Source organism: Prionailurus viverrinus, chromosome A2 (genome assembly GCF_022837055.1).
Source record: "Prionailurus viverrinus isolate Anna chromosome A2, UM_Priviv_1.0, whole genome shotgun sequence".
Classification (NCBI taxonomy): Eukaryota; Metazoa; Chordata; class Mammalia; order Carnivora; family Felidae; genus Prionailurus; species Prionailurus viverrinus.
In genome coordinates, this window is record NC_062562.1 from 98,084,654 (window position 1) to 98,097,667 (window position 13,014).

General features: G+C 40.2%; 1 protein-coding gene across 1 annotated transcript in view; it reads left to right on the top strand.

Annotated features, from left to right (window-relative positions):
• Positions 1 to 4,987: 4,987 nt before the first annotated feature.
• The window catches only part of COL1A2 (collagen type I alpha 2 chain), a 35,755-nt gene continuing 27,728 nt past the window's right edge, over positions 4,988 to 13,014 (top strand). The window contains exons 1-6 of the mRNA XM_047850789.1: positions 4,988 to 5,231; positions 7,739 to 7,749; positions 8,540 to 8,554; positions 9,201 to 9,236; positions 10,432 to 10,524; positions 11,806 to 11,862. Of these exons, the coding sequence (XP_047706745.1) occupies positions 5,162 to 5,231; positions 7,739 to 7,749; positions 8,540 to 8,554; positions 9,201 to 9,236; positions 10,432 to 10,524; positions 11,806 to 11,862 (282 nt within the window). The 5' untranslated portion in view covers positions 4,988 to 5,161. The remainder of the gene's footprint in view (positions 5,232 to 7,738; positions 7,750 to 8,539; positions 8,555 to 9,200; positions 9,237 to 10,431; positions 10,525 to 11,805; positions 11,863 to 13,014) is intronic.

Genomic DNA, 13,014 nt, shown 5'->3' on the forward strand with positions numbered 1-13,014 from the left:
ATGCAAAATGCAAATGAGGAGGGGTATAATGTAGGAAATCTAAAGGAGGAGAAGAGCATTTCAGTGGAAGTCTTTAAAGTGGGGTTTAAGTTAAAACATCTGTTAAGATTAAACATTCAGATGGTCTTATTCTAACATACATAATTCTCTTCCATATGAATCTTAACATCATCCTTAAACTATACTCCAACTCTCTCCCAATTCATATTATACTCCCTATATATCTTAAATTCTACCCTAGATGTGTTTCTCACCTCATTCTTCCACCTTCTCATAGCTGGATTCCATTCCATTGAAACCACCTCACCAAGATCACCGGTGACCTCCAAGTTGCTAATCTATGTAATCTTTTTAGCTTTTACTTGACCTCTCAGTAACATATGAAACTTCAACACCCAAAAATCTATACTCTTCTCTCCCAAGCAACCTGTTTCCTTGCCTTCTGTGATGGAGACACTGTGGTTTTCCTCCATCATTTATGTGACTGTTCCTTCTCAGTCACCTTTATCCATTTTCCCCTTCTGTCCATTGCTCACAGGCTGGACCTCTTCAGGGTTTTGTTCTGGCTTTTACTATTGTCCACTTCCACACACACATACAACCTGGGGGATTTCACCCACTCCCATGACATTAGTAATCTAATGTCTTTGACTCCTTTGTCCATAAACCCTGGCCAAGTATAAGTTTTGGACTCCAGGCCTATCCACCTAATCATCTATGAAAACTATCCATTTGGGTAGTCCATAATCACCCAACACTGACATGCCCAGATTTGGCCTCTGTAGCCTCCCCTCCTTCACCTCAAGTCTTCCCCTCAAATGTTTCCCAGCTCGATGGACTATGCCTCCAGGCAGTCAGTTGCTGAGGCCAGACACCTGGCAATGCTCCCCCCTCCAAGCATCAGACTACTTCCAACTCTAACGGCACCTTGGTACTAACCACCATTTTCTGGCAGAATTACTGTTGAAGCCTCCTTACTAGCTCCTCTGTCTCCACTGGTTCCCCCCTAATCATTTTCTCTGCAATGCAGCCGGAACCATCTTTTTAGAAGCACTCTCTCATTACATAATTTCTCTGTTTAAAAATCATCCAAACACTCCCCATGGCACAGTTTAAAAAACATAAACACCAGAATACAGCTTAAAGGTGCTTTTTTGATCTGGTTCCTGCCAAATCCACCAATCTCATCTCTAGCTCTGTCCTCTGTCCTCCCCTCTGCCCATCCCCACTCCACAATTCAACCATGCTGAAATGCTTCCATTGCTCAGAACTGCCACATTGTCTTTTTTTTTCTTTAAGTTTATATATGTATTTTGAGAGAGAAAGAGAGAGAAAACACAAGCAGGAAAGGGTCAGAGAAAGAGAGAGAGAGAGAGAGAGAGAGAGAGAGAGAGAGACATGAAGTTTGAACTCATGAACTATGAGAAAATGACCTGAGCTGAGATCAAGAGTTGAAAACTTAACTGACTGAGCCACCCAGGTGCCCCAGAACTGCCACATATTCTAATGCGTCTGTGCCCAATCTCTCCCCCATCTCTTATAAATCCTATTCATATTTAGGGCTTGAGCTAGTTGCATCTTCCAGGAAGCCCTCCTTGATTCCACCTACCTAAGTTTAGATTAGGTGTCCATCTTAAAACCTCCCCCCCACCAAAAGCATCGTGTCCTCCCCCAGGGTAGTATTCCCCACACTCTTCTCTGTCCTTCAGCAGACCATCAGCTGCCTGAGGGCAATGAGCATGTCATTCTGTTTCAAGCCACCAACTAGTACAGTGCCTGGCACAACACTAAATGTTACTTGAATGAATACACATCTGGTCTCATTTAAATAATCAGTGGGAGCTGAATAATGCAACTGATATGATGTAGGGCAGGAATCTCCATGCCTTCCCAAACATATCACGGAAAGAAGTCAGCAATCAAACCTTGTCAGCTACCACCTTAATTATCAGCTAATACCTTCTTACAACTGTTTGACAACCAACTCAACTCAAACTCAAACTAGAATGTGATAGGGTAATATTGGGGCTTTCCACAGAGCAGATCCTCAACAAATGTTTGAAAGGAGACATCAGTCAGATGCTTACTTTGATCAAAGAGAGGAATACAAATGTAAGACAATGTGGCTTCATAAGCCTGTTCACGTCCCTGTATCAGGCTGACTCTCACATCATACTTTAAGGTGTGACCCGGTTCGAAATCTGTGGAGGGTACAGAGCTGAAGAGGCCATCTGTTTGCGACAGAGAATACTTTAGGAATGGGAACCCAGGTGTTAACTGTCAAGCAGAGACTGATCTCTGCCTTCCTTGTTCCACCCCTCCATCCCTTGGCTCTCAACGTCTCCCTCATCCACTCCCTCCCTCCTCTCTCTTCAGGCTCAGTCCCCAACCCACCATCATCAGGTGCCAGGCCCCCCTACACTCACACACCACGGCAGCTATCACCAGGACACTCGTTTAGGCTTCGGGTCAGCTCTCCTCCCAGCCCCACCCCTATCCACACCAAAAGTTTGTCTCTGTTTGAGGTACAAAATATTTAACAGAGATCTAAATGTAAACACTATGTTCCCCATTGAGCAATGAGTAAGAAAGAGTAAAAAAAAAAAATGTATAAAAATGGCTGGGACTGGAATCAGTCTCCCGCTTATAAAAGAAAAATTCCCCTTCAGTTTTCACCATTTTCATTGTTCCATCTACTTCCAGGGCCTCCCACCAAATGCTGACGACTGACTGCCGGCTTCAACCCCTGCCACATCAGCAGGGAAGGAGCCGGGCAGCATTTGCTATTTGCATCAGTTTCTAGGAATGTGTTTCAAGTTATCAGTTTACTCTGCAGAGATGTTTTTCTTTTCAGTTTATAAACGTGTGACTGAAATTATATTTCTCTAGTTCTTCAAAACTAGCTGAGCATTTTTTTTGCTAAAAGAGAAATTATGGTGGCACTTCCAAAAAAGGTTTTCCGATTTGAACTATTCGATTTGACTGTGGGAGTCCTCCTTGTAAACACCCTCCTAAAACTGACCAGACACCCTTTCAAATTCCTTCACTCCAAGTTACTTCAAAAATTCAAAGTTATCTTCCCAGTCAATGCCTTTAATTAGAATAAAAGAAAGGGTCTATTACAGCTTTGGTTGTTCTCTTGTATTTCCATTAACCTGTTGGTTTTTAAGTTTCCAGGCTGCAACCAGTTTAAGAACATTCAATTCCTTTTGTTTATAGAGGTTGCTGATGGAGTTAACTTAGGAGGAATTCTTCCGTAAAGCACAGCCAAAAAAAAAAAAAAAAAAAAAAAAAAGAGAGAGACGAGTTAGGGGAAAGAAGGGGGCAGGGGGGCGGGGTGTGGAGAGAAAGGAATTGCTGCCCACTCACTTCTGTTTGGCGCCAATGAAATTGACCTAAAGATGGCTCTTTCCAGTTGACTTCTGGGAGCCCAAGACACTCTGAGTGGCACCAGACGGCCTCATGGGGGTGCGGGGCAAGCACAGTACAGTCCCAGACCTATGGCCTTTCCTCTGGGCCCGCAATGACATCTCAGGAGGGTTGGGAAAAGGGCCATCCACTGAAGCTGACTGCACCCAATCAGTATTCCACAATCTCAGACTTCTCAATGAGGCCTTTCACCCTCCTTGCTTCAGGGTCAAGGTTGCAACTCCTCCTCCCACTGCTGGAGAGCAGAGAGTGAGTGGGATGGGGCCAAAAGGGGAGAAGGAGGTTGGGTGTTGAGGAGAGAGTTAATATCCACATTGATGAGAGCGCAACTTGGAATGTTACCAGAAAAGACTGCCCTATCCCGAAGTCAAATTGGAAGCCTCTCTAGATGGGCTAGGCATTTTCCCCAAGGTGTGGAGGGGAGGGGAGGAAGGCACGAAGGTGCTTAGGCATTGCCTGTAAGTAGGGTCAGTGAACGCCCATCAGGGTCCAGAGGCATTGGTGGACTCAGTGGAGAGTTATCCGAGTCCAGGCTCCCCCTGGAGCTGGTAAATCTGGACAAGATGTCTGTGGAGAAGAGGAGGTGGAGAATGGAAACCTGAAGCGGAGGGGACAAATTCTCCACTCACTGCAACCTCAGAAACGAGAGACCCCATAAGACAGTCATCCAGGTCGTCCATTGCAGTCATTTTGCAGGGCCAGATGATCTCTGAAGCCTCAGCCGAGAATCGGCCTCAGCAGAGGGAAGCGAGGAGGTCGAAGGATTTCCCCAATAGCCTTCTAGTCTAGCGTGCGCAGAGCACATCCTCCCCCATCACTCGTTGCCACGCTGCCCCTAGCGTGCTCCCCCCACCTTCCGGACACCAGGCGTCCTGGGACTCCAACCCAACCCTGCACAGACAGAAACCCCTTCTCACCCTATCCCGGGGCCAGAAGAGAGAGAGAGCGTTACTGATGAAAAAGCGGGCGCACACACGCCCCAAAACTGGAGAGGGGGTTGCGGGAGGGAGCAGGAGGAGGGGGCGGGGGCGGGGGCGGGCGGCCTCCGCCTGCGCCACGCTGTCGAATCCCCACTCCCTCCCCCCTAACTTCCTCCGCGCCCGACCGGCCCCCTCCACCCTGCGGGTGGCCCTCAGGGCACAAGGTGAAGCAGGGCTGGACAGCTCCTACTTTGATCTCCGGGCTCCGGTCCCCTCTACAGCTGCCCGGTGCCCGGAGATCAGCAAATGTGCCCACGTCGGTTTCTGCAGAACGCTCCGACGTGTCCAAAAGTGTTTCCAAACTTGGAAAGGGCGGGGAAGGGAGGGGGGATGGGGAAGGCGGAGGTATGCAGACAGCGAGTCAGAGTTTCCCCCTTGAAAGCCTCAAAAGTGTCCACGTCCTCAAAAAGAATGGAACCAATTTAAGAAGCCAGCCCAGTGGCCACGTCCCTCCCCCCTTCGCTCCCTCCTCTGCGCCCCCGCAGTCTCCTCCCAGCTGTGGCTGCCCGGGCCCCCAGCCCCAGCCTTCCGATTGGTGGAGGCGCTTTTGGAGGCACCCTCGGGCCAGGGAAACTTTGGCCGTATAAATAGGGCAGATCCGGGCTTTATTATTTTAGCACCAAGGCGGCAGGAGGTTACAGCTAAGTTGGAGGTACTGGCCACGACTGCATGCCTGCGCCCGCCAGGTGATACCTCCTCCGGTGACCCAGGGGCTCTGCGACACAAGGAGTCTGCATGTCTAAGTGGTAGACATGCTCAGCTTTGTGGATACGCGGACTTTGTTGCTGCTTGCAGTAACTTCGTGCCTAGCAACATGCCAATGTAAGTGCCTTCGGCTTGCTTGGGGCAAACGGGGAAGAAAGGTTAGATGGGTGGGCACCCTGGTAGGAAGAAAGAAAACCTGGTACAGCTTGGAGGCAAGGCTCCCTGGCATGTGGAGAACCACCGGCATGGATGAAAACATGGAAATTATTTTAGAAAATGAAAACATAAAAGGCTCAACTCTCTCCAAAAGTTAGGGAACTTTTCTCTCAACTGAAAGTGAGTCTTAATTTGATCTGGGTCCTCTGATTAGTGAAGCTCAAAAAGCAGAAAGTCTTTTTCCTTAGGATGAGACATTAACAGGCCCCATAACTGCACTGATGCCCACCATGTAAAATCTGAGGCCTGCTTTAGAAAGCCCTTTAATTTCGTAATATAAAACTCACCCCACTATGTAAATCTGGACTTTGGGCTTTTCTCTTCCGGGCGGTTTAAGGCTTGCCTGGATGAGGATGATAACTATGAGGCGCCCTCTGGAGGGAGGACAAGGAAAGCACAGAGGACCAGGCATTATGCTAATGGCATCCCCATGAGAGACTCTATGGGTTTACATATAGAGGTGACCTGCGTTTCTGATTGAAGCCATTCCCAGTAGCTAGTCAGTGTATCCTGGGAAGGAAAATGGATGTTCCTTGGAATGGATACACTCTGAAGAGTAAGATTAGCTTCTCCACGTATTATCTGGTCATGGAAATGGTAACTTTATTTAATTAAAATATGTTCTACATTTTGTTGAGCCTGAGAGTTACCTCTTTAACGTGTCCTCAGTGATCATCAGACACTCTGACCATAGCAAGTTGAGAAATATCAACACTGAGCTGAAACTCAGGAGAACGCGTTTTTTCCAATGACTTTGCCACTAATTTACCACGTGACCTCAGGCAAGTCAAACTGAGCCTTCTCTAAAATGCAGAATGGAGATTAGATGGACTCCAAGGCCACCTTCCAGACATAGGTTTTATGACCAGACTTCTATGTCAAGATAGAATGGAGAAAAGCAATCTGTTTTTGTCTTGAAAATGGCTGTCTAGATAGCAGACAAAGATACTGACTTGATGGGGTATGAGGGGTGTCTGGCCACACCCAACACTCCAGAAAGTTTGCTCCACCCACATGCCACGGTGTCTACCATTGCATCATTGTTGGTTCATTTTTGTATGTGTGTTTTCTCCCTTTGTACACTTTTAGTATACACACTAAGGAATAATTGTATTGAAGAAATTCATATTACCAATTTTTTTTTATGAGATCTGAGGATGGGGGAAAGAGTTGGCTCCTAAAGAAATGATGAAAACAGACCTAGGAAAGTTTGAAGGTACAAAAGGCAACTCATCTCTGACCAACAGCCAACTACAGTCTGGAATAAAAGTTACCAAACACACATTTCTTCAAAATGGCTCAGTCTGAGTAATTAAAAGGCAAATTTCCAAAATCATAAGGACTTCTGTTAATCAAGTTTAGGCCTAATTATTCTTCCTACTGATGGATACAATGAAGTAAACATATCATTTTCCTAATTTAAAAGTAATTCTTATAAATTGCCCTTAAATGTCAGTGCTGGATGTGGTCCACCCTCCTGAATTGTGACTGTTGTAACAGATGTTCTCACTCCAAATGACACACTTCTTGGCCACCTAATTAAAGCAATTTTTAGGGGTGATTCATCTTGTTGCCAGCTTGGCCACCCTTACATCCTGTGTTAACCTATAATTTTTATACCATAGGAGAGGAATTCAGTCTTTAAGGACTTATAGCAATTATGGCAAAGGGGGGGATATTACTTTAGTATGTTTTTCCCATTATTTCTCAAGATCTTTAATCCACAGTTTTTCCATTTATACAGAGCAATTCCTTCCCAGGGACAAAAGTGATACATATTGGCAAAATGACCTTACCTAATTTAAGTGAACCAATTTAAAGCAAAATTTCAGATGTCCAAATGACTCCATTTTCATAGTGACTAATTTGCAAATAGACCTTTTGAAAAAGGACCTTAAGAATGGTATAAATTCAGTGAAATACTAAGTAAATTTTGTTTTAAAAAAAGTCCGTTTCGATAACATAGTTCCCTAAATTTTCCCTTTTTTAGATTTTTACATATCAAAAACTATCTAAACCATAAATTATTTCCTCATCAATGTACCCGTCTTACTCACATTCAGTGATTTACCTATGCAGTTTACTAACTTAATTACTACTCATTATAAATATCCTTCAGACACATTAATATTTAACAGCATTTATAAAATAGTAAATAATTAACAATTTAATTCGAAATATATTTACATATTAATATTGCAAACAAATCACACTGCTGACCCCTGCCATACTTTTGACTTGCATAATTTCCAAGGCATTAGAATATTCTTACTAAAAAAGAAAAAACACTTGATCCTTTAATTGGATTAGTCAATTTTATAGACTAATATACCTATTTGTTAAGCACTGCTATGGATCGATGAAATGATTCTAATAATTATGTCCCTCTTTTTCTCTTTTCTCTACAGCTTTAGAAGAGGTGAGTAAAATAATTTTTAGAATTTGTTTTATATATATATAAATATGTATATATATACACACACATACATATATATACATATATATATATACACACATATATATATACATATATATATATACACACACATATATATACACACACATACATATATATATACATATATATATGTATATATATATACACACACACACACACACACACACACACACACACACACATACTGAGATTACTGTGGTCACACTAATGTCTTCTCTGGGGAAGGAAGAGGAAGCTACATTGGTGTTGAATAACCTGGATTCCCAAGAAAATCATCAAGAGTTGTGGTAGTCAAACTTTTCTGGCTGCCTCGAAGGCATCCACCCCAATGTCCAAAATGGGCGGTGCTACTGAATAAGACCACCCTTATAAGAACACTCCTAAGAAACAGAATAAATAATCTAGTGGAAGTTTGGGTTTTAAGCATCCTCTACTACAAAGCAGGAGACTTCACAGAACTAAAGAATCTTTGTTATTCCCTTGGAATCATTTGCAAGACTATTACGAACAAATTCTTAGCTCGTGAATTGAATTTGAGGCATAATTACAGATAAGTATAAATTTTGGTTCTGAACATATTTTATTTAATTTATTGGTAAAATTTAAAATCAAACTTTGAAATATTTAAATAATGGTACGCACAGTGTATATACTCTGTAGATATATTTGTATACTACACAGAACTGGGAGCCATTTTTAAAAACACTAATGCAGTTTTCCCCCTAATAATTTCTTACTTATTCTTTTCTAGGCAACTGCAAGAAAGGTAAGAGTCTCATATTTTCCATAATATCTGAAATGATCAGAAAGAACTTCTAATTTAACTAAATTTATAGTAGACTACAGAAGGAAAATACTTTGTCAAGATTTTGCCCACATGAATATGCATTAGCTGAACCATAAAATAAAGTATCTTTGATGTTAAAGATAACCAAGCTTTATTATCTTCCAGAATTATCTCTAATTACACTGATATTATACAAACTGGTGATTTACATACTAAAGGAAAAAAAGACTTGTTTTAATTCTGGAGATGGAATGAGTATTATGTTAATTATAGGTAGTAAATGCAAGTTTATTTTAAAGGGCTTTGACTATATAAATATACTGTTAACGATGTAACAAAATGGTAATTTTATCCACAGAAATCATATTTCTAAAAATAGTAGTTATAATATTGGCGTAGTGACTGGAGACTATAGCCTGTAGTCTCTCAGTTTAAAAACATCCCATGTCATTATAATAATAAAAACAAAATACTTTTTCTATTGTATTATGCCACTTTTATAGCTACTTTCTAATAATATTGTGTTTAGATCAGTCTTACTGACTAATTATTGTCAAGAATGCTTGCTCGTTCACTGTTAATTGCTTAGACATTTATTATTGTGCTGTTTGTATCTTCCTTGTAGGGCCCAACTGGAGATAGAGGACCACGTGGAGAAAGGGTGTGTAATTTTTGAACTATTAAAAAGCTTTGAACCATATTTGAATAACTACATGTTAGAAACTACAGGAAACTTTCACAGTTTATAAGAACACTATATTTCTTATATCTGGTGGGGCATCCAGATATTTGCACCACCTTTTAAGCAGATAATGTCCTACAGAAAAGGTGAATGAGCATTATTGTATATATATCAATAATTTTTTTTAGATCAAGACTATCCTTTTAGAAAGCAAAACTATTATAAGCAGCCATATTCTTTGCATGGTCTGTCTTTCTTTGTTTTCAGTTGACCTGTCCAAGTCCTGTATAATGGAAATGTATCTACCTACCACCATACATCCTCTCTTTTCACATGTTTTGTTTGCTTTTCAAGTAAGATCTCTTACGTAGTCTGGTAATAGAAGTGAAACATCAGTCAACAACATGTTTCTGTGTAAATTCATAAATGTGCAACTTAGGCTTACGATTTATTCATGATATTCTTAGATCTCCCTGCTATACTTATTTGGCATGTATAACTACATGCTTTTGCATTATATAACACGTTTGCCAGTGTATAAATACCTACATCTTATATGTGTTGGGAAGTACAGACTAAAATGTATTCCACTCAAACAATGTGTTAGAAGTAGCAATATGTCGGTAAATTATCTTAACAATGTAAATAGTGTTAATGGTAAGAAATCTGCAGGATTTTCTATCCTGTGATAAAGTGACTTTATTAATTGTGATATCAATTAATCTACTGTTCATACATAATATATCAAAACAATTGAATAAGTTCATCAGTCTGAAACTGACAATCAGTATACATGGTACATCGCTGTGCACTCTTTTCTATATGAAGTTTATAGAATACTAAATTGTAGCTGTAATTTCCATCTTTATTTGAATACTGGAGCTCCATTATGAATTAATATTCAAATCCTGAGATAGCCCTCTTCCAGAGGAACTACTCTGTCTTGTGTCTTCTTTGTGTGCCAGTCAGTAAACCTCCTTCTAAGAAAGACCCATGTCATAAGTGAATTCCAATTAGTGACAAACAAATATGGTGTATTACATTTCCTTACCACTTGCACGTTGAAAGAGCTGAACAACTGATCTTACCACATGTGTTCTTAGGTCTTCTTTTATATGTATAGATTTCTAAGGGATCTGTCTAACCCTGACCTAATTCACTTTTTACAAAACAGGGTCCGCCAGGCCCACCAGGCAGAGATGGTGACGACGGTATCCCAGGCCCTCCTGGCCCACCTGGTCCTCCTGGCCCCCCTGGTCTTGGCGGGGTAAGGTGTCTTAAGCACTGCTAACTTTTAGCTAACTTTAGTTTTGTTATACCTCTATTGGAAGAAGGTCCATTGTGGAAGTTATTTTTTAGCAGTTAAGGGAGAGTCTACTATTTGAATATTGGTACATTTTATTTCATTTCTTTGGTTTGTTCATTCAAGATTTTGCTTTGCCTGTTCTCTTTGTGAGCCCTTGTCAATTACAGGACTGGTCTTTGTGTTCACTGAAGGTAGCTGCAGTCCTCACAACTATTATTTAATTTGGGGATTTAATATCTTTCATCAGTAGGGCACAAATAAGAGGTGTTGCATTATTAAAGAGTTTGATTAGATTGAATTATAAGTGAAATCCCTGATCTTCAGCAATTTCACAAACATCCTACTCTTTTTATTCTCCTTGGCTTGAAGTCTGCTGAACCAACATTCAAAGTAGTTTTAGGTTTAATTTGCTTGAAACTAATTTAAGAAAAGTACATTTCCCTTTTTCATTAATATCTTCCTTTAGCTTTATGTCTTTAACAATGGTATGAGTGCCAAATGGCCTCACTGCAGGAAGGAAAACATATTTGCTTAATTGGTTAGCACTATGAATCAGAGGCCTGATTCTAATACCCAACTGTATGCCAGTAAAATAAGACCTTTCTCCCCCAAAAGATCTTATTATGATTGCTTATCTACTGAGTGCATTAAAAAGCACCTTCTTTAATAGATCTACTACTATAAGAGAGATCTTTAACAGTAAAGTTATTACTGTGAACTATTTTTTAAAAGTTTAATCTTCCAAGGGGCATTTTAATTTAATTTTCCTCTAAACTTGAAAACTCGTTTTTGAAACTCAAGCATGAAAAAGGTCTCTTAGTCACTTTGGGTAGTTCTGGAGGAGCTGGCAAACAGGTGAAAATACAAAGGTGACCTCTTGTTCTCTGTGTAATTTATCAGGGATCCCCAGTGGCTTAAAGTGTAGAAGGCTCCCCTTTATCAGTGTAGAGGTTTTAGGGGGTGGGAACAGGGGAGGGGTGATGGACAGGGAGGGAAAGGGTTTGGAAAATAAGGTAGGGAAGCTTCCCACTTCAAACCAGGTGTGGACTAAATTTTTTTAAACTTGTATTTTTTTTCCTCACTTTTTAGGAACTTCATTCAATATGGAATTATAAACTAACAACTATATAAAAATATTGCTCCCTTTTAAACAATAATGTAAAAATATTCACAAGTAGAATGAGAAAGTGAACTATAGGGCCGGTATTTATAATGTATATAATTTTTTTTTTTCCTCTCTAGAACTTTGCGGCTCAGTATGACCCTGGAAAAGGAGTTGGCCTTGGCCCTGGACCAATGGTATGCTTATCTCTTTTTATCTTAACCAAAACAAAAAGAGTTTGTTTTTCATGTTAAAAATTTCACATTGCCATTTCCTTAGCTCCCAAGGTTAACACTTCATACTTAGATCAGATAAAAGCAGCAATTCCTTTTGTATTCAAATGTATAATAATCTGAGCCTAGATTCAGGGTTCACTTTTCTCTACAAACATGTTTCCAATGTGTAAATAATCTCTGGACATAGTAACCATAACTTAGATAAATCAATTTAATTCAAAAGAGTGATCATTCTGATTAATTTTTTTACATCCTTTGACCTTGCTCAGAATTTTAAGCAACCCGTAGAGGCACGGACCTATTAAGTTCTATAAACTTGCTGGAAAGGAGCAACAAGTTCTAGTCCATCCTGTTTGTTCTATAGCAAGAGAGTTTAAGCCCTTTCCCTTTAAGGCCATGGAAGTGGTTAATGGCAGAATTAGAATGTCTGATAATCAACGACGTCATGTCTCATGTATCTAGTACTTGAATGAAACATCAATTTATTCAACAATATTTATCAGATGCCTTCAATGAGCCCCAAACTGTATTATGCACTAGGGATGCAACAATGAATATGACAGAATCTCTCCCTCCCTCAAGGAGTTAACAATACAGGAAATGTTTCTTTTTATACCTTTCAATAAAAATACCCTTTTTAGTCTATTAACTATAAACCAATATAGAAGAGAATTTGAGTGCAATTTAGCATTCATATCACTCAGCACACATAGTTAGCAACATATCCATAATTTGAGTAACATCTAGAAAAGCGTCTATATGATTATGATGATGGTCTATCTCTAACAAGTGAACCTTCCAACAAGCATTAGTGAGATGTGTTAGCAAAAGGATGATATGAGCATGCAAAATATATACTAGTATGTATAAAATAAAGGAAAAAATTGCTGGAACTAAAAATATTAAGTTGATTAAACACTGCAGCTTAAAGTTAACATGGTCTTTAAAATATAAATTTTACCTGGACGATGCATTCGGTGCTCTATCTTCAAAAGAAGATGTTTGGCTGGACCTAATGGTCCGTAATAAGCTAATACACTATAAGGGCAAGATAATATTTTCTGTAAATTAAAACTCTCACTTGAGAAGTAATGTGCCTTTAATTGATGATTT